This window comes from Anas platyrhynchos, chromosome 2 (genome assembly GCF_047663525.1).
Source record: "Anas platyrhynchos isolate ZD024472 breed Pekin duck chromosome 2, IASCAAS_PekinDuck_T2T, whole genome shotgun sequence".
NCBI classification, from domain to species: domain Eukaryota; kingdom Metazoa; phylum Chordata; class Aves; order Anseriformes; family Anatidae; genus Anas; species Anas platyrhynchos.
This window is the reverse complement of record NC_092588.1, coordinates 113,654,998-113,672,978: the sequence shown is the minus strand read 5'-3', so window position 1 is coordinate 113,672,978 and position 17,981 is coordinate 113,654,998. Positions and strand designations below refer to the sequence as shown.

General features: G+C 43.6%; 1 protein-coding gene across 5 annotated transcripts in view; it reads left to right on the top strand.

The window, feature by feature from the left end:
- Positions 1 to 17,941, top strand: part of ZDHHC3 (zDHHC palmitoyltransferase 3) — a 30,121-nt gene extending 12,180 nt beyond the window's left edge. For 3 of the 5 annotated variants that reach the window (XM_027451152.3, XM_027451151.3, XM_005017333.6), the window contains 5 exons: positions 771 to 895; positions 4,009 to 4,105; positions 5,956 to 6,037; positions 7,841 to 7,971; positions 15,245 to 17,941. In XM_027451152.3, coding sequence (XP_027306953.1) covers positions 771 to 895; positions 4,009 to 4,105; positions 5,956 to 6,037; positions 7,841 to 7,971; positions 15,245 to 15,487 — 678 coding nt within the window. In that variant the 3' untranslated portion in view covers positions 15,488 to 17,941. Of the gene's footprint in view, positions 1 to 770; positions 896 to 4,008; positions 4,106 to 5,955; positions 6,038 to 7,840; positions 7,972 to 10,551; positions 12,077 to 15,244 lie in introns of those variants that run through there. The other 2 variants (XM_027451154.3, XM_027451153.3) reach the window with 2 other exon arrangements.
- The last annotated feature ends 40 nt before the right edge of the window (positions 17,942 to 17,981 follow it).

Sequence of the window (17,981 nt, the reverse complement as noted above, 5' to 3'; positions counted from 1 at the left end):
CCTAGATCTACAGAGCTGCATTGTGTCAGTGTACCAGCAATGACTTCATACAGCACATTTTGTGATATTTTTTGCTTTTGTGCAAATTTTATGGCCATAGTAAGGCTGTGGAAACTCTTGAACCTTTTGGAAACTTTTGAAAGTTCATGCTTCTGCAGCAATTATATGTTACTTGTTTAAAGATATTGATTTTAATGTGTCATTTGCACAAATAAGGTTTTATCTGGTCTTATTTGTGGGGAGGATTCTTAGAAAGTGTGCTCTGTTTGAAAGTTAATCCCTGCTTTGAATAACAAATACACGATGGAAGCGTAGCTATTAATACATGAGATGTCTATCAGCAGCTGTTAATGTACGCAATGATACTTCAGAAGTAGCAGCATCTACTGGAATTAAAACATCTGATGTCTCCAGTTTGTGATATGAAACACTGGGATGATAAATCCGTTGATAGATGTGAAGAGAGGGATAAGGATTCTTAAATATTTTAAGGTTACTATGGGATTACAAAAGGTTGATTCCTTAGGTGAGGATTTACTGGTGCTGCTTATGTTTTTTTATTATATTTTTTAAGTGATGTTAAAGTATTTTTGGTTCCATACATTAGGACCTTGTTTTAATTTATTTTTCTTGCTCTTCCTAAAACTCTGCTGATATTAGGGAAGTTTTTATCTCTTTCCCCCCCTTCCGAAATTTTAAGTCATTTCTACTGTTCTGAGCACTCATAATGTCCACAGGTTGATCTTCTGCTTTGTTTTCTTTTTCCACAGGGTGCTGTACCCAAAGGTAATGCAACAAAGGAGTTCATTGAGAGTTTACAGCTAAAGCCAGGACAGGTGGTTTACAAGTGCCCAAAATGTTGTAGCATCAAACCTGACAGAGCACATCACTGCAGGTAAAGTCTGGTCTGAGATTTGCTCTTTGATCAAGTACTGCTGGACCTTAAATATTACACAACGTGCCTGGATCTGAATTATTATGGGAGTGTGAGTGGTTAAATTGAAAGATTAGCATCCAAATTCTGCTGCTGGTAGTGCCAGACACATTTAAACTTCTCTGAAAAAAAAATCTCAGGCCTTTTCTGGGAATTTTTGATGTACAGCAGGCTAGGGCCACCTCTTGCAAAGTGAGAAACACTTTACATGAAGGCTACCTTGGCTTCAGATCTGTGATTGACACTCTGTAAATGTTCTCAATACTGGCTATCATGTAAAAAAGGCTTTAAAAGAGACTTTAAATGTCAAAATGCAGAGAAAGCCATAAAATGTAATGTCTTTGTAAGGTCTCTGTCTTTTTTTTTTTTTTTTTTTAACAGACCCATTTGCATAATTATAATTTCTATTTAGAATTGATATTTAAGTTAAAACTAAAGTTTGGGTAAGTGTGTGTGTGTGTATATATATATATATATATATATTTTTTTTTTCAAGAGTTCCTTTTTCCTTGTTTTCTTTGAGTTCTGTGACTTTTTGTGCTTTGTGATAGATCAGTACGGCTACTGATCTGTCACGTCCTTTCTTTTTCTGGTAGGATAAACTTCTCTGAAGAGAGTAACTGGTAGTGAGCTTTTTAGTACTGAAGGCAGTAAGCAAAAAAACAAAAACAAACTAACAAAAAACCTACTTCCTCCACTTTTCTGCTCTTAAAACAAGCAAACTTGCTTTCCAGTAAGTAGTTAAGGAAGGGATACCAGTGCAAACCCATTATCTACCCAAAAACCAACGCATACTGCAAGAGGTTTACACGTGGTTACTGCTGATTCAGGCAAGGGTCTTGTGTGGAGGGGAGTACATGGTGCCGAGCTGTTTGTGTTTTTCACATCTCTTCTCAGAGCTTTAGTTTGCAAATTTGTTGTTATTGGCTTTTTATTTTAATCCAAATTGGGAGCTGGTTATTCAGTAGGAGCAACGTGATCGTGCCTATCACTTATTAATGCTACTGTAAAATCCCCTCTGACAGTTCTTCAATTATGAATGAAACTTCACATCTAAAATGCTGTCTTGCTGATGACTCACAGCATGGGCAAATGAAAAAAAAAAAAAAAAAAGACTGGCTGAACACAAAACCTCGTCTCCACAGACCTCTTTTTTTGTGCACTTTAAGTTAATTTTACAGATGCTAAGATTTGGGAAACTGATCCACTGAGCCGGTCTGATGCTGCTGAGGATCTTCAGTCAAACATTTCCTGTGGGGTAGGGAGATTTTCACACACCAAGGTCGTGCAGGTGCATCAGCAGGAGGTATTGCTTGAGGGACCTCGAAGCTTGAAGCTCCTTCCAGCATTTGGAAGCCTCCTCTCAGCCTTCGTTAGCTTCATGAGCTCCTTGGTTTGGCTGCTTCAGGCTGGCCCTCAGGGGAGCTAGGGCCTAGGAGGAACCGGAGGGATTGCGTTGGTACCCAGCCTGCTGCAGAGCCCCAGGGAAGCGTGTATGCACGTGCAGAAAAATGCAGACTAAATTAGACTACAGGGAGGCATCGTCCTGCTTTACACCACCTGCCTCCCTCTCTCCCCCTGCCTTTTTCCCTTTTGTATTTATTTATTTTCCAGAACAAATAATTGATACTTGTCCTGTATCAGGCAGAATGCTTTGTTTTTACAACACCAGCTGATTTCAGTTCAAGTGTTTGTCAAAAATCACTTCAGGATGCTTATTCTAACAAAACGAGGCTTTTCCTTGTTGTCCAACGCATCTGGGGCCAGCAGGTAGCCAGGTACCTGTGCCTGCCCGAGGAGAAGCAGCCCTTGTCTGGCCACCTGGTGAGATGCTGCTCCTGCCTGGCCAGCCTTCCCTTTATTATCAGGACTCGTTTGTTGTTCGGGCCTGGCAAGTATCCTTGGGGATTTACTCCTCCTGCAACGCAGGCGAGTGCAAGGCTGCTCCGAGAGAGAGGTTTTTCATTATTTATTCATACGCGCTCATAACAACATGCTTATGTTCTTATTTCAGGCTCTCTGCAGTTTGTGGGTGTTGTTTATTGTTTCTATTCAGGTTCAACTATTTCTAATTCTAAGGAGAAAAATGGAAAAATTAGCACAGCCCTTAATTCTTTCTGTGTTAGAGGTGCCAGAATTGTTCTGGGCTTGCTATTGCTGTTTCCTTTCTGGGCCTATTGTTTGTTTGGTTTGGGGCTTCGTTTTTTGTTTTGTTTTGTTTTTTTCATATTTGATTTCTGTGCTTGTTTGTGCAATGTGGTATCAGGAGACTGCCTTTTGGCTCCTATCATATGAGGGAGCAGCAGAGAAAAAGACTTCTTTTATTATGTGAGTTGAAGCAGTTACTGACTAACCAGGAGAATGATGTTCAGACAAAGTAATAGCCTTTTAATTATTTGACTTCAAGCCACAGTGTGCACGCTGGCAAGAATTTGAATTTTGATTTTTTTATTAGTGTGGTTTCATGAAGTACTTCAACATCTGATTTTACCTTGAACGTATATTGTGGTGCTGTCTTCCTGACCGACTGCCACGGCTGGTTTGTGCCAGTGTGTGGCTTTTCTGGATGCCAGGAGCCCTTTGTAATGTTTGTGTTCATTTTGTTTTTCACAAGTTCCTGCTACAAGCCAGTGATAGCAAATAAACCTGAATCTGTTATTAGCAATTCTGGAAAATATCTTTATTCATTACTGCTTTTCATATCTATGCGTTGTGTGTTTTTTTGGGGTTAGATTTTAATCTGTGGGAATTTTCAGAGGCTGACGAGGTTAAAACGAGACTAAAATACAGATTTCTTCCATCTGCCCAAGTCTAACCATATTTTGGCAGAACGACTGATAATGTGTCTTGGCATTAACTTTTTGCAGTGGTCATTTGATATGGTATGGTTGATTTTGACCAGACATAGTCGAGTGAACAAACCAGAAATATTAATGTGCTGACTAGTAAATATATTGAGGTTCAAATCTCACTTCTGATCCTTTCCTTTCATTTCTGCGTGTTCGTAAAATGTGTGTGAAATCTTGTGTTCCTGGAATGAGCAGTGCTATAAATAAGAATCTCTGTTCTTTCAGTGTTTGCAAGAGGTGTATTCGGAAAATGGACCATCACTGCCCGTGGGTCAATAACTGTGTAGGAGAGAATAACCAGAAGTACTTTGTACTGTTTACAGTAAGTATTTCACAAGTGGTGGTAGAGGTTGTCCAATGTGCAGCAACGAAATGCCGCGTGTCAAAGCAGCTCCAAAAGCTGGCTTTCCTTCCTTTCCTGTTCCAGAAGAGCTGTTCAGGGAACTCCTGCAGACTTGTATTTTACTAATTAGGGAACACACACAGTTCAGCGACCGGGAGAAGGCAGAACAGGAAGCGTTTGCCAGGGTTTCGTGAGGTTTGTGTTGTCATTTGACTGGCATGCTGCTCCATAATTCAAGCAGTTTGTCATGATGTTGAGCCCTTTGAGGCATGGGCCATCCTTTTACACTGCACGGTGTCTGGTAGGGTCCTAGTCCGTATGTAGGGTACCTAAATGTTGTACCTGCATGAGTACTGTGTGGGATCATATAATAACAGCTGGTGTCGCATCTTAAGCAAGGAGTAGGAAAGGATTATCCAATTTCTGCTTGCGAGCAGTTTATTTCCGTATTTAAAAACCAAGGAGGTGTTTGACTTTTTGTACTATAAGTGTGGCTTAATGAGTAAGAAAGCAGGAGTGCAGACTTTAATACTCCATATTTATGGAAGGGTTGAAGTCTGTTCATCAAAGCAAACTGCAAATATCCCGTGGGAGTAGTGCGAACGTGGCGAGGCTGAGTTTCAGTGATGCCCTGTTTTATTAATACATCTTTGGAGAAATCTGTAGGCTTGAGGAAGAATGCTCACAAATTACCAAGTAGAAAGGGAGAAATTTTCAGTTAAATGAAAGCCTTGCTCTTAAACTCATCGTAGAAAAACTTATTTTCTATACCGTGGTTTGTTGGGGTGTGGATTACAGAACAAAATGAATTCTTTGCCCTGAGCAAGGATTTGTTTCACTGTGAGGAACGAGCTGGATGTTTTAATCCCATCAAAAGGTTTGCTGTTTCTGTTGAAACTGACGTTGCTTTCAAGTGGGCTGTGTTAAACAATTAATGTAGCTGAGAAAGAAACCAAATTTTGTTTTTGTTTAGTCTTTTGGTTTTGATTTTCTTCACTTTAAGACCTGGGGAGGTGAAAGTGTGGCAGCACCTCAATTTCCAAGGAAAGACACTGTCAGCTTTTCCTGCTTCCACATCCAGTATCTCACGACTCTGTTGTCAGTCTGCAGGTCCAGGAAAGCCTTTTTTTAGTCTGTCTTGGAAAATTGTACCATGTATGTGTAGTACTGCAAATAGTTTTAAAGCACTTTGTTGCAAAGATGTGACAGGATTTTTTTTTAAATGGATTAAGTACAAAGTGTTAATGCGTGACAGAAATTTTCCATGCTAGTGTCGGCCTCAGAGAAAAACACTTATTTAAATAAATAATTTTTTTTTAAAAAACACTCTTTTTTTCTAGCTAATGCTGGGAAATAGATAATGTGCTTATTGTGGCTAAAACAACTTCGCTGTTGTTTCGCTGGTAAACTGCAGTGCTCTCTGGCTTGAGAGCACAGGCATAAGCTTCAACAACACGATACCTCCATGCCAGAGTTGCTGACCTCTGAAAGTTGTGCTGTACGCAGCGGAGACGAGGCCAGTAGGCAGCATGGAGGCCACACTGAGGCGCAGGAGGCTGGGATTTGTGTCCAGCTGGCTTTGAATTAAACACTCTCCTTCATGTGCACTCAGAGCTGTTAGTAGGGCCAGAATGAGTTCTGTGTAGCCTTGGCATTTGCCAGCTGCAGGGTGCTTGATTTAAGGGGTGGGGGCTGTTGATTTTTTTTAATTATTATTTTAGGGTCATTTTAACTCTTTAACACTCCGCTTTATCTGAAGTGGTTGGAACATTTAACATTTTGTTCTTTGAGCTTTGCCTGATGCCTGTATTACATCCTTTGCTTTTCAGATGTATATAGCACTGATCTCCCTGCATGCTCTGATTATGGTGGGATTTCACTTCTTGTATTGCTTTGAAGAAGACTGGACAAGTGAGTACTAACAAAGTATCTCATTAAAATACCACACTTGCCTATGAAAAAGACCTTATAATGCAGTTTGCACATAAGGCTACCCCCTTTGTGCTGATTTTAGAAGAATGCTACCAAGGCTCTGCTATGCGATCTTTGCTTTTTTAATTATCAGTCCTGGAACTTCATAACTCTTTCTGACCTGCTCGGATCTCTGTCCTGAAAAGGCCTCTTTCAACTTAAGGCTGATACTGCCTGAGGAGAAGCTGAGATGTAAAGACTCCTAGACAGTATGTGCAGTAAGCTACTGTTTACGTGAATGCAGCACTGATGTGCTGAATGCCAAAGCAAGATAAGAAGAATGTGTATGCTCTTTTTAAAAGGGTAAAGTGAATCATTCTTGCAAGACTGCCAGGAAAACATGTTAACTCGGTTCCAAAAATCCACCCTCACAAGAACAAACAATTCCTTTCCACAAAAAAAATACCAACAACAACCAAAATAAACTACCAGCCCTCATTCTGGAGCAGCCAGTGTGTAAATTTTCACATAAGTGTTTGAGATATATTTTTAAAAAATGTGGTAATGGGAAATCCTCTAGGTAATGCTGAGTCAAAGAGCCAGGTGCCAAAGGATGTCGGTACAGATTTGTGTGCTGCTTGCAGATTTTTTTGGAAGGGCATTAGCTTTGTTTTTCTTAGAATTTCATTTGTGTCGCTCAATATAAGGACTGGTTTTAGCTTATAGGACTGCAGAGGATGGGTACGTTTACGCATACAAGGTGAATTTGACAGGGCTGTTGGGCAGGTCAAAACTTTGGCCAAGAGCTGCCAAATGACTCTGAGAACGTCTGGATTTGACCATAGTGGAAGGACCCATCAAAAGAGAGTTTCCTTTGCACCCTTTCTCCAAGCATGTATCTGTGAGGGAAGCACTTTTCCACCTGTTCCAGGTTTAGGTGGCAGAGCAGAGCAGATACAAGAGGTGGATGGATCTGTTGTTCCAGCTGCCTTGGATATATGCTGACGGTGTTAGCTCTTGATTGTTGAGTATCTGTTGAAGCTTAACGTCTTCCAATGGGAAAAGCTTTTTTTTTTGGTGATGCTTACTCTTTGATTTCAGAGCAGGCTAGGAGTGTTCCAACACAACGTTCAACAAAACACTAGGGTTTTTGATCTATAACATCCTTCTCCGTTTTCCATTCTTCTTTTCCTCAGTTGTAGGCTCCTTTTCAGACTCTTTCAGCTCTCACTTCAGTTTGTTATGAGGTTGTACTATAGGTAGAGTGTAAGGAAAAGATAAGAACTTGGATAAAAATATCCTTGTCTTTTAAGTTATGACTTAGAGAAGTTATAAAAGGAAGCCTATGTTGTTTTTATGTTGGTGCTGCTGAAACAATCATCTTTGTGTCCCAACAACTAGCTTGAGATTTCTGATGGGATTTTGTTATTATGAAAAATCCTGGAAGATGAAACTGCAGGTGAAAGAGTACAGGAGTAGAGTGAACTCCTGGAGAGAGTGTGGGAAAACACCGAACTGGAAAAGAAAGTTGCATTCCTGAAGTGTCACAGGGTTTTTTTGTTGTTGTTTTTGCTTTTGTTTTTGTTTTGTTTTTGCTTTTTTGTTAAACTTGTAGGAGCGATCATGTCATTGTTGCATATCCTCAGCAATGTCTGAGCTTCCCTCTGTACCTTTTTGAGTATGGTCATGATATAATTTATTTTGACAACTTTTAGTATGGAAAACTTGTGGCGTAGCAGGTGTTTTGCAGTTGCTACGTTACCCGATCTCTCCCCTTCCAACTCGATTGTTTTGTCTTCACAGAATGCAGCTCCTTCTCTCCACCAACCACGGTGATTCTCCTCATCCTCTTGTGTTTCGAGGCTCTCCTATTTCTCATCTTCACCTCAGTTATGTTTGGGACCCAAGTACACTCCATCTGCACTGACGAAACGGTGGGTGTCTCGTGCACTTCCCTTTACCCTCTCTCTTACCATTAGCAGAAACGGTGAAGCTTTACAGGGTTTTACCTCGTTGCACGGGGAGCTCGTGTGTACCCTCTGAGGAGAAACTCTGATGTAATCAAAGAGCACAGTGGTAGGTGGTGCTGTCTGAAAGTCACTGTGAGAAGTAGTATACACCCGTGTTTTTGTTGGCTGGGATTTGTGTTGACAGTACCTCCAATAAGGTAGGCATTGGAAACCGGGTTTATTCCGTACAGAGTACTTGTTCATGTGGGTTTGAGAATGTTTTTCCCTTCATGAAATGCTACCAGGTTGGTGTCCTTTTACATTTTGGTGTGTGTCCCCAGGTGTCACTGTTTGCAGCTTTAAGTGCTAGAAAATGTTCTGGTTTAACTGCTTGCTAAGTAGTTCAAAAACCCTTGCCAGGGGAGGAATAAAAAAGGGTGGGGTGGGGTGGAGAGGTTCCTGGAAGTGTGGTGGGTAAAATCAGCTGCAAAACCACCCTGTCACCCCAATTTGAGTACAGCATCGTAGAGCTGACACACAAACGTTGCTGTCCCTCCTCTATCACTGCGTTTGCCTGCTTCTGTAAAGATGGAGCTGGTGACTCCTGGTGACATTCCCACACGTGAATACTGCTGGCGTTCACCAAGCACGCTCAGATATGTGATAGCTCAGACCAAGAGACTGGAATTAATGAGTGGTTGAAGAGAAATGATGATTTTAAAAGAGTGACAAGAGTCCCCTGCTTCATCTAGTTTTCCCTAGCCTCCACTTGTTTGCCCGTGGCCAGTTGCAGCTAGAACAGGTATTTTTGCTGCCACTGGAGAGCCCTGGCTGGCATTGTACAGTGTAAGAGCCCATCGCTTCTGAGTCTTTTTTACAGTGCTCGTTTTTCTGCCTGGCTTCTGCAAGAGGCTGATAGTCACACTGTGGCTTTTCCGTGTTCAGAGGAGCTATTCTTTCTGCTGGCGAGACCCTCAGAACGAAGTAAAGTGTCATAAAGGAATGATGAGATCCTGCCAAGCTTACATTTATCAATAAGTGTTTAAGCTAGCAGTGCTGTCTGTGAAACCATCTGAATTTCTCCAGCTTTGAAACCTGGCAGGAATTTTTAGAAGCTGCTTCCAATAGCCAGGTACACAAATAATTATTTCCCTTCCCATCAAATTCTGGAAACTCTTAGGTATTGGAGGACGTAAGCCACAAACAAAAAACGAAAGATGGACACTCACTATTTGGTTGTGTTTTTTGTTTGTTTTTTCCCCCCTAAATAGTTACCAGTAAGGATTTTGCTCTTTGGAAACTTCTGTGCTCTCTGCAATACTTCACACTGTTGATTTTGCTAGCATAGAGCTAGCTGTGTCTGGCAAACAATCTGTTCCGAGTGGAGGAGTTTTTCCAGGTGAAATTCTTCCTGGTGTGGTCTCTCTCAGTGTTTTATTTCACATTTGCAAGACCGGGCTGTGCTGTGCCTTTTCTCACCTTCTTCCAGCCACTGGGAGACCTCATTCCCCATCCTGTGTACGCTGTCCCTCCGGGATGGTTCCTTTCTGCCTGAGGGGACCCAAAACCCTCCGATTTTGCTGTTACCCCTGGAGGTGACATTACCAAGGGTCAGCGCAGCTCCTGCAGTTGACTGTGCTGTTACTGCGGAGCGCACGGAGCCGGTAATTTGAGACACACAGATACATTAATCCCTAGCCCAGGAGAGCCATGTAGGTCAGGAGAAGCTTACCTTGCAAAAGATCGTAGGTTACAGAACGCTGTGAGCTGCCTGCTGCTGCTACCCACGGAAGAGTAATGCTCTCCTGTGTCTGCAGTGGTTAATTTTGTGTGGCAGCCAGGCGTAGCCTTCCTGGAAGACCCAGCTCACTTTCTGGGTTTTAGACGTGATACAGATTTGTTTTTTTTTGTTTGTTTTTAATGACTGACTAGTGAATGTTCCAGCTGATTGCTTGATGGCTTGTTTTTGTTTCCCCTCTAACCTTTACTAAACAATGCCAATGGTTTCTCTCAAATTGGTATCTTATTTAACCTTTTCTCCCTGCTGTCAGCCCATGCATGTTTTGGCAGTGATTTTAATGAAACGTGAAGAGGCACCAGGTAGACTCAGCCACGTTGAGCCATGGGCACTTCCTGAACTTGCTTGGTGAATCTGGGAGCATTATAGAGATTATCTCATTGTTTTTTTTTGTCTGCAAGCTTATAATGGTTTCCTCTAAAATCTTCCCATCTGGTTAGCACATATTGCTTTCAGCCATTAAAGCACATGATTTGTATTTGGTTTTATGTGGTGGGTTTTTAATTGACATCAGAGGCAATTGGAGGGCAAGTCTTAAAAGGTTTGATGAAATTTCCAGACCTGAACAAAATTAAAGCAATTCTATTTCCAAGAAATATTTTTTTTCAAGTATCAAACAATGAGAAGAAAGGGAGAGGCTCTATAAATGCAATTTTATTTTCTTACTCCATCCTTTGGATAAGGGGTAATTGAGAGTAGAGCTTTCCACAAACCCAGAAGTACAAAAGCTGAGCGTTTGACTGAAAATGTGATATTTCTGTTTTCAGGGAATAGAACAGTTGAAAAAGGAAGAGAGAAGATGGGCTAAAAAAACAAAATGGATGAACATGAAAGCAGTATTTGGCCATCCGTTCTCTATAGCATGGCTTAGCCCATTCGCAACACCAGACCAAGGAAAAGCAGACCCGTACCAGTATGTGGTCTGAGGAATTCCTGACCAGCATTTCCACTAAGATAGAAACATATTACAGCACTACTGTTATAAATTTTCCATGAATGTTTAAAAGAAAAAGCAAAACGAACTTTTTTTTATGTCTATTGAATGGCTGATAATTGCAGAGAAAAAAAAGCCCTGTATTCCACAATTTTAGATAATTCTATATCTCTGGCTGAAACTGCTGCTGTTGCTTTTTCTTTTTCTATTTTTAATTTCTTTTTTTTCTTTTTTTTTTAATTTCTTTAATCTTGTTAACTTTACTGGCCTTTGTTTCTCTCTGCTTTCTGTATGGCATAACTAATGTGGAGGGGATCCTCTTTCTCTGTTGTGACCCACCTCTTCTGAATAGATTCTCATGCTGTCTCCTGACTGTGATGAGCTCTGTGGAAGACATACGAGTGCCAACAGTCCTACACAGACACATTTGGACTTCCTGAAGGAGCGCGTCGCTCTTTCATAAGTGAACTTGAACTGGGAAGTAGACACTTCACTTTATCAAAAGGTGCGAGACGAGAACACGACACAGCAAGAGAGCCAGTTGACCTGGTGATCACACACAGTTGAAGTATTTCAAACAAATGTTGCCAAGACCACTTTTTCCCCTCCCTTTTTCCTTCCAGCCTCGGAATTGGTTCCATCTTTCTGGCATTATTTTGTCTTTTCCCTCCCTCGTGCACAGGAAGTTGTTGCCGTCTTAGGGTAACTGTGGCAGATTAGGAAGATTGTTTGGATTTCTTTAAATGCCTTACATTTGCAGGAAAGAAAGAAAGAGATCTAATTTCCAAGTGTTTAGAGTAGCAGGAGCATCTTGTTTGTGTGTGTTTGTCTTGGTACATGAGTCGTTAGAGCAATGCCTGCTAAACAGTGTTAACGTGAAAAACTGATGTGAATGCTCAGAGGCAGACAGATTACTATGAAGACTAATATGGACAGGATGTATAGGTACACCAGGGCGATGGAGCCTATATTCTTAGCACTGCCCTGGTTTTAGAGCTTTGTAAATCTTTTTTCTCACATTTACGCATACATGTGTATGTGTGCAACTACACACACATCGGCAGATGTACGTTAAATTGGGAAATGCTGACGGCAAGGAGCATGCTTGCTGTTATCAACCGTGTGGTGATGAAGGTGGGAGGGGCAGAAGGCATTCCAGAAACGGGTAAAGCGAAGCCATTTGTAACTGCAACGGGCAGCTTGTGTTCAGGTAGGAATTTTATTATATTTTTGGACCGTGACTCCCATAGGCTCATCAGAATGTTGCGAACAAAGGAGGAAATGCAAATCGGCTGCGTCCGTGAATTCCAAGGAATCTTTTCTTTCCTTGGTTTAAATAAAATCATATTTTTGAAAGATGAGCTGTTTAGATTGCTTCAAAGCCATGGGGGAAGGGAGGGAAATCAGGGAAGGAGAAATTTAGTGGATGTCTCATTTTGGAAGTAATGTGAATGCTGCATCTTTTCAATCTGTCAATGCTTCCATATGGAAAACAAATGCAATAAAACTTTTCCAAAAAAAATGTTTGCTGTTCTTATGTTCTTTCTTTGCTTTAAACTTTTGGGGAATCTGTAATGGCTTTCTGAACTTTCACTTTTGGCTTTAGCCACTTAGATAGGTAAGAAACTAATGCATCTCACGGTGTGGTTCATTGCTTTAAAATTGTGTTGAAACATTCTGGTTTTGTTATATTTACCCTTCTTTACTGTGTATTTTGGAGGAAGATTGGTTGTGTGCTGGCATTGATGTTGTTGTGGAAAAAATGTAATTACTCATTGTTTCGAACAAATGCAAAGTGTTGTATGCTACGACATTGATATTTTCAGTGAGGCATCATCACAGCTTGCCGAAATGTCCTCTGGTGCCTGTTGTGTGTATCCCAGTGACCGGGGGCCTTCTGTTTTATTTGCACTGTGTGATTCGGTGAGATTTGATGCAATTGGAATGATACAAACTGGGGGTCAGTATCAACATGAGAAAGGCAGACTTCCTGGCTTGTATTTTCTCGGACAGGACTTCCTGACTCCAGGTGCTGGTTCTGCTGTAGCATGGCCAAGAGAAACTGGAGGACAGACTCGATGAGAGGCAGAGCACTTCTGTGGGGGACGTGACTTTGCCCATTCATTACAGCAGGCAAAGCTGGGAGCTGGAGAAATCCCAGAGTGCAAATAAGCTGCTTAACTGATCCTATGCGAGAACAATGCTGCGTAGGCTGTGGCGGTTTCTTTTCCAAACTGGCAATTCCTAAATCATGGCCATGTTTTTCTTCTTTTTTTGTTTGCCCTTTCCTTCTGGATGTTAAAAGTGTATTAAAGGAGCCTAAACCATTTCTCCTAACACGTGGGAGCTGTCCTGCACACCGCTGCTCCCGCTGGCAAGCGATCAGGTCTTCAACTCTTGTGCATTCCTTCCTTCCCCTCTAAATTTTATTTTTAAAGCCAAAACCTGGTTACAATTTTGGTGACTCCAGATTATTTTTTTTAAGGTAAATTACACAGTGTTGCAGGTAAAACAACAAGTTACTGATTACGATTTTTTTTTTCCCACCAGTCCCTATCTCTGCTTGCACATCGCAAATCAAACTTGGATATCCTGGAAACCTTTCTTTATCTTTCCCTCCCTTCCCGTAACCTTCCTCACGCCCTGCCGCCTGTGGGGCGGGCAGCCAGGATGGGAACAGGATATGATTTTTACAGGTTTTGCTCATTTTGAATGCGTGCCCTGAAGGGATTAATGAGGTTGGGCAAGAAGAGAGAAAGTACACCCCTAGCCACTCCGATTACCTGCTCCCTAAGCTGGCATTAGTGCAGCCTCAGGCTGACCCTGCTTATCGCCTTGATTAGCAGATGCTAGCCAGAGTGGGCGAATTATGTTTTTGTTTTTTTTGGGGGGTGGAAGAGAGGGGCTGCTGCCAAGAAGCCTTAAAGATCCTTATTCCCGATTTAGATGGCAGCATGGATCAAACTGGATTACACGTGTGTGACTGAAGGCAGGATTAAAGCTTGGGCTGCTGGGGAAGAGCTCGAGCGCCTGCTGTCTGCTCCTTCTTCTGCCCCGTGCTGCTCATTTTCCTCCTCTCCAGCAGCTCACACAGCAAATGCTGCAGCCGTGGTTTGTTTCCAACACGTTAGCATCCTCTCTGGCTTGTGAAAGAGCAGCTGAGGACCAAAGTCATTCCTCTGCTTAAGCAGCAATCGAGTCTTCCTCCCCGCTCCAAAGTCAGCAGGGAAAATGCGGCACGAGCAATGTTTGCAAAAGCTTTGCATTTAATTTCGCTGGTTACGGCGCTTTTTCTCCTGGGCCTGCTCCTGCACACTCAATGTTACTGCAAAACCGAGCTGCTGCTTTATTAAAATGTCGTGTTATTTACAGGGCTTGCTGTGAGCCCAGTCGTGGAGTATTGCATGTAGGGTTGTTTTTTTTGCCCTTTTTTTTTTTTTTTTTAAACCCTGCAAAAGTTTTTGAAACGATGGTGGGTGCTTAAAGACAACCTGCAGAATTAGAACACGTGTGGTTTTCATCCGTCTATTCTAAAATGCTGGTTTAAATGGTTTTAACTCAACTCAACATGCTCATTTTTCCTTAAATTTCTCAAAGCCTCGATCCAGTACCCTTGCTTCTCGAAGAGCAAAGTTTCTGCGTTGTCACCTGCATCATACCACGCTCACCTGTAAAGCTGGCTCCTCTCTTGTGTGATGGAGAAGATGGGTGTGCAAACGTGTGCTCTGCTTCACCTGGGGTAGCCTTAAAAAAACGAAGTGTTACAAGTTCCTTAGTTCTACATAGAGAAGACTACCAGAAATAAAATGTCAGCACCAAAATATGATGGACCCGGTCATTTAAAGACAAAACGTGTACTCTAGTGATGTTCTTGAAGAGAGGAGGAGTTGGAGCTGGCTGCCCAAGCCTCCTTGGGAATGACCAAATTGCTGTTCCTGCTTTGACGTCGATGTAGGTTTCCTCGCGTCCCAGTGGGTATCAGCTTTGCACTGCGATTCACCTGGGACAGTTTGCTAGATAGAAATTGTGTTCCTAAATATTCGCTCTTAATCGGTGCAAGGTAAGCTTGTTGTCATGTCAGCTTCTAGTGCTGAGCCTAGATTTGGACGTAGTAAATTCCTGGTCACTGGAAAAAGCCGCGCTATTTTGCCTGTATTTGAACTCCCGGAGAAAAAAAATGCACCTTGAAATTTCACCTTTTTTACTTCACTGCTTGCTGAAGGGATTCAAAGAGCAGAGATCCAAGTATGGGAGAAGAGATCCAAGTATGAAAAAGGAGTAGTTTTTAGAAGCCATCTTTTCACCATAAAAACTAGCGCCAACGTATACCCAAATAATTCAGCGGGATTCGGATTCTCCATGAACTGGGTTGTGTTTAAGGGATTTGTTGTTAAATAGAAGGCTGAAGCCATCAGTAAATGAGGATGTCTGTCTTGTTAGCTGAACTGTGAACACCCCGTGCAGTGGTTGTTGCCCAAATACTTGCTTTGAACGTCAAACAACCCTAAACTTTTCTCTTCTTGCAGGGTATTGAGCGTCTTAAAAACCAGAAGCCCACCTGGGAGAAGATCAGCGGCTGGGAAGGGATGAGGGCAGCCTTCGGCGGTGCTTTCTCCTTGGCGTGGCTCAGTCCTTTCTCAAATCTGGACTGCAAGAGCCAGCCGCCAGCTGGGGTGGAGGCAGCAGCCCCCGCATCCGCGATCATGACCCAAGAAGAAATTGAGCAGTTCCTGGCTCGCGACGTCGCCATCCAGGTGTTGCGTGAATAAGCAAAGCATCCTTGGAGGTGTCCAGGGACGGTTTCAGGTCCTTTTGTTTTAATAGCTACTCGCACTGGAGAGAGGTAGGGTGGGTTTTCGGTTGGTCGGTTTGTTTTTAATGTACTTCGGGTGCAGAAAATAATTCGGGAGTATTTATCGGGAAGCCAGGGCCGGCACTAGCAGAAGCAGTGCAAATCTCCAGCCAAAGCTTTATAAATGGGGAGATTCATAAGCTCCTCTCTCCTGACCCGTGTCGCCTGCTGTATTGAGCACTTCTAACGTGGCCTTTAAGGAAAGCTGCCAGCGTGGTCCCAGAAGGTGCATCCCGGGGGGTCTGCGAGCCCTTGTGTCCTTCAGAGGCTGCGTGAGAAGCGTGGTGTGTAGGCCGCGTTACTCGGCTCTGAAGGTTTTGCTAAAAACACCTCCTTTTGAGCTCAGCCTGTGGACACCAGCTCTGGACTGTGAAGGATGCTGGAGTTTGGGCTCCTGGCAGAGGTCGGGTGCTGGGTTTTGGGAACACTGGGGCTGTTCCTGCACTCACGGAGCTACCTGCACCCCACCGTGTTGCTGGGCTTGCTCTGCTTACGCCTCTTCTTCCTTCTCTGGGTAGCCAGAGGTAGCTGGCAACGAGCATTGCCTCTTAATCCTTCCTCTAACGTTGTCCTGTCAGTGTTTGCTGCTAATCAGGGGCTCCTTAAGCTAATTTCACAGCCAGCTCCTGGTGGACGGTGTCAGCACGGAGGAGGACCTCGTGTCGCCCAAGGAGGATGCTGCTGCAGGTGGCAGTGGTCACGGCAGGAGCATGTGGGGACCACAAACTGCACACTCCGGGCACCAGTTACAGCAGCTTTATATTTAGAGTATTATTCTGTTGGTTGTTGTGTTGTTTTCTTCTTCACGTCATCTCCCTCATCTTAATTAGCAGGGAATTTTGCAGGGTACCAGGGAGACGTGCTCCTGGGTTTCCACCACGGGCTGTGCTTGGCTTCGAGCCCCCCGCCCCAGAACGTGGAACAAAGACGATTGCTTCCTCTAGAAAAAAAGATAAAAGAGGCAGGGAGGGATTGTGGTAGACTTGGGTTAAGTTTCTGTTATTTATTGAAGCAATACCAGGTGGGATTTCTGCAAGATTTTATTTTATTTTTTTTCATGACAGTGATAAAGGAGCTTTGGGGATGAAAATGTGGTAACAAACAGAGCCTGATGACTGTTAGGAGCACAGTTTGGGTGCAAACCAGGAAAAAAAAAAAAAAAAAGATATTTGCAAACAAGAGCATTAATGGGACATGAGGGACATACACAGATCTGTACGGGATTTCCTATAGGGATGTTTAAGGAGGACACTAAGACTGGCTCATGTTTCCTCATTTTGGCTTGCTGCTCAGCCTCTGCCTGCCCCCTCTGAGCTTCTCTGCCCCTGCTGCCCTACCCATGGGGTGGGAATGGTGCTGCGGGGTCCTGCAGGAGAAACGAGGTCGTGGCTGGACACCAGCAGCTTTGGGAGCAGAGCACTTGGAGGTAATTTGATGGCTACATCCGAGGTGTGACTGCTGGGGCGGGCTGAGGGCCTCAGTTTGGGGAAAATTGCCTTGTGCCATGTCTGGGTGATGCTCCTCGGGTGCTGCTCTCATTGCTTTGGGTGGACGCGGGTTGAGGCGGCGTGTTTTGGCCTCTGCTCTCCAGGCTGGTGCACCCCGTCGTGTCCCACCTCCTGCATCGCTCCTCAGGTGCTGGCATTTCCTTGTTTTGTTTTGTTTTTCTTTATTTTTTAATAACTGAAACTGGAAAGCAGCATGACATGAGGGGTGAGGCTGCCCCCCTCCTCCCCCTACACCCTCCCACATTTTCATCCCAGCCAAGGGGCAGGAGCTGGAAACCTTCCAGCATCAGGAACCCAGAGTATTTCCTTCACATCCTCACTCTGCCTCCTGCCCTGCCTCGACACAGCGTGGCAAACGTTGGGGAAGTGGCAGAAGCCTTCAGGAGATGGAGAAACGTCCTTTATTGCTGGCTCTGCCACAGATCTCACACCTTAATTCCCACCCGCCTGCTCGAGACCAAATGTGATTTCCGTGAAATTGAAACCAAATCCCTGGTTCCCCTCCCCTTCCCTTTGCGTGCCTGTTGCCCCCCGTGCCGTGGTGCCTTCGCCTCCAGCCCTGTGTGTGGTGGCTGCCCCAGGGGCCCTTGAGGATGCTCCCCCCAGTGAAGGCCCCGTGGTGAGGGCACCTGCCTGGGCTGGGGCTCCTGCTGCTGCTCCGGGGTGAGGATTTCCTCCGTGGTGGGACAGGGTCGTGGTGGCTGTGGGAAGCCTTCCTCTACTCTGGTGTCTTCCACAGCAGGTTTTTCTATGCAAGTTGAGCACTTACATCTCTTGGAAATGTATGTATTTTGGTAATTGTAACTCCTGTTTTATGCCTCTGGGGGCTAAGTGTACTTATTATTAAAGAATTAACACTTCCACCCATTGTGTGCCTCCCTTCCCTATGCTCTGCTCCAGGTC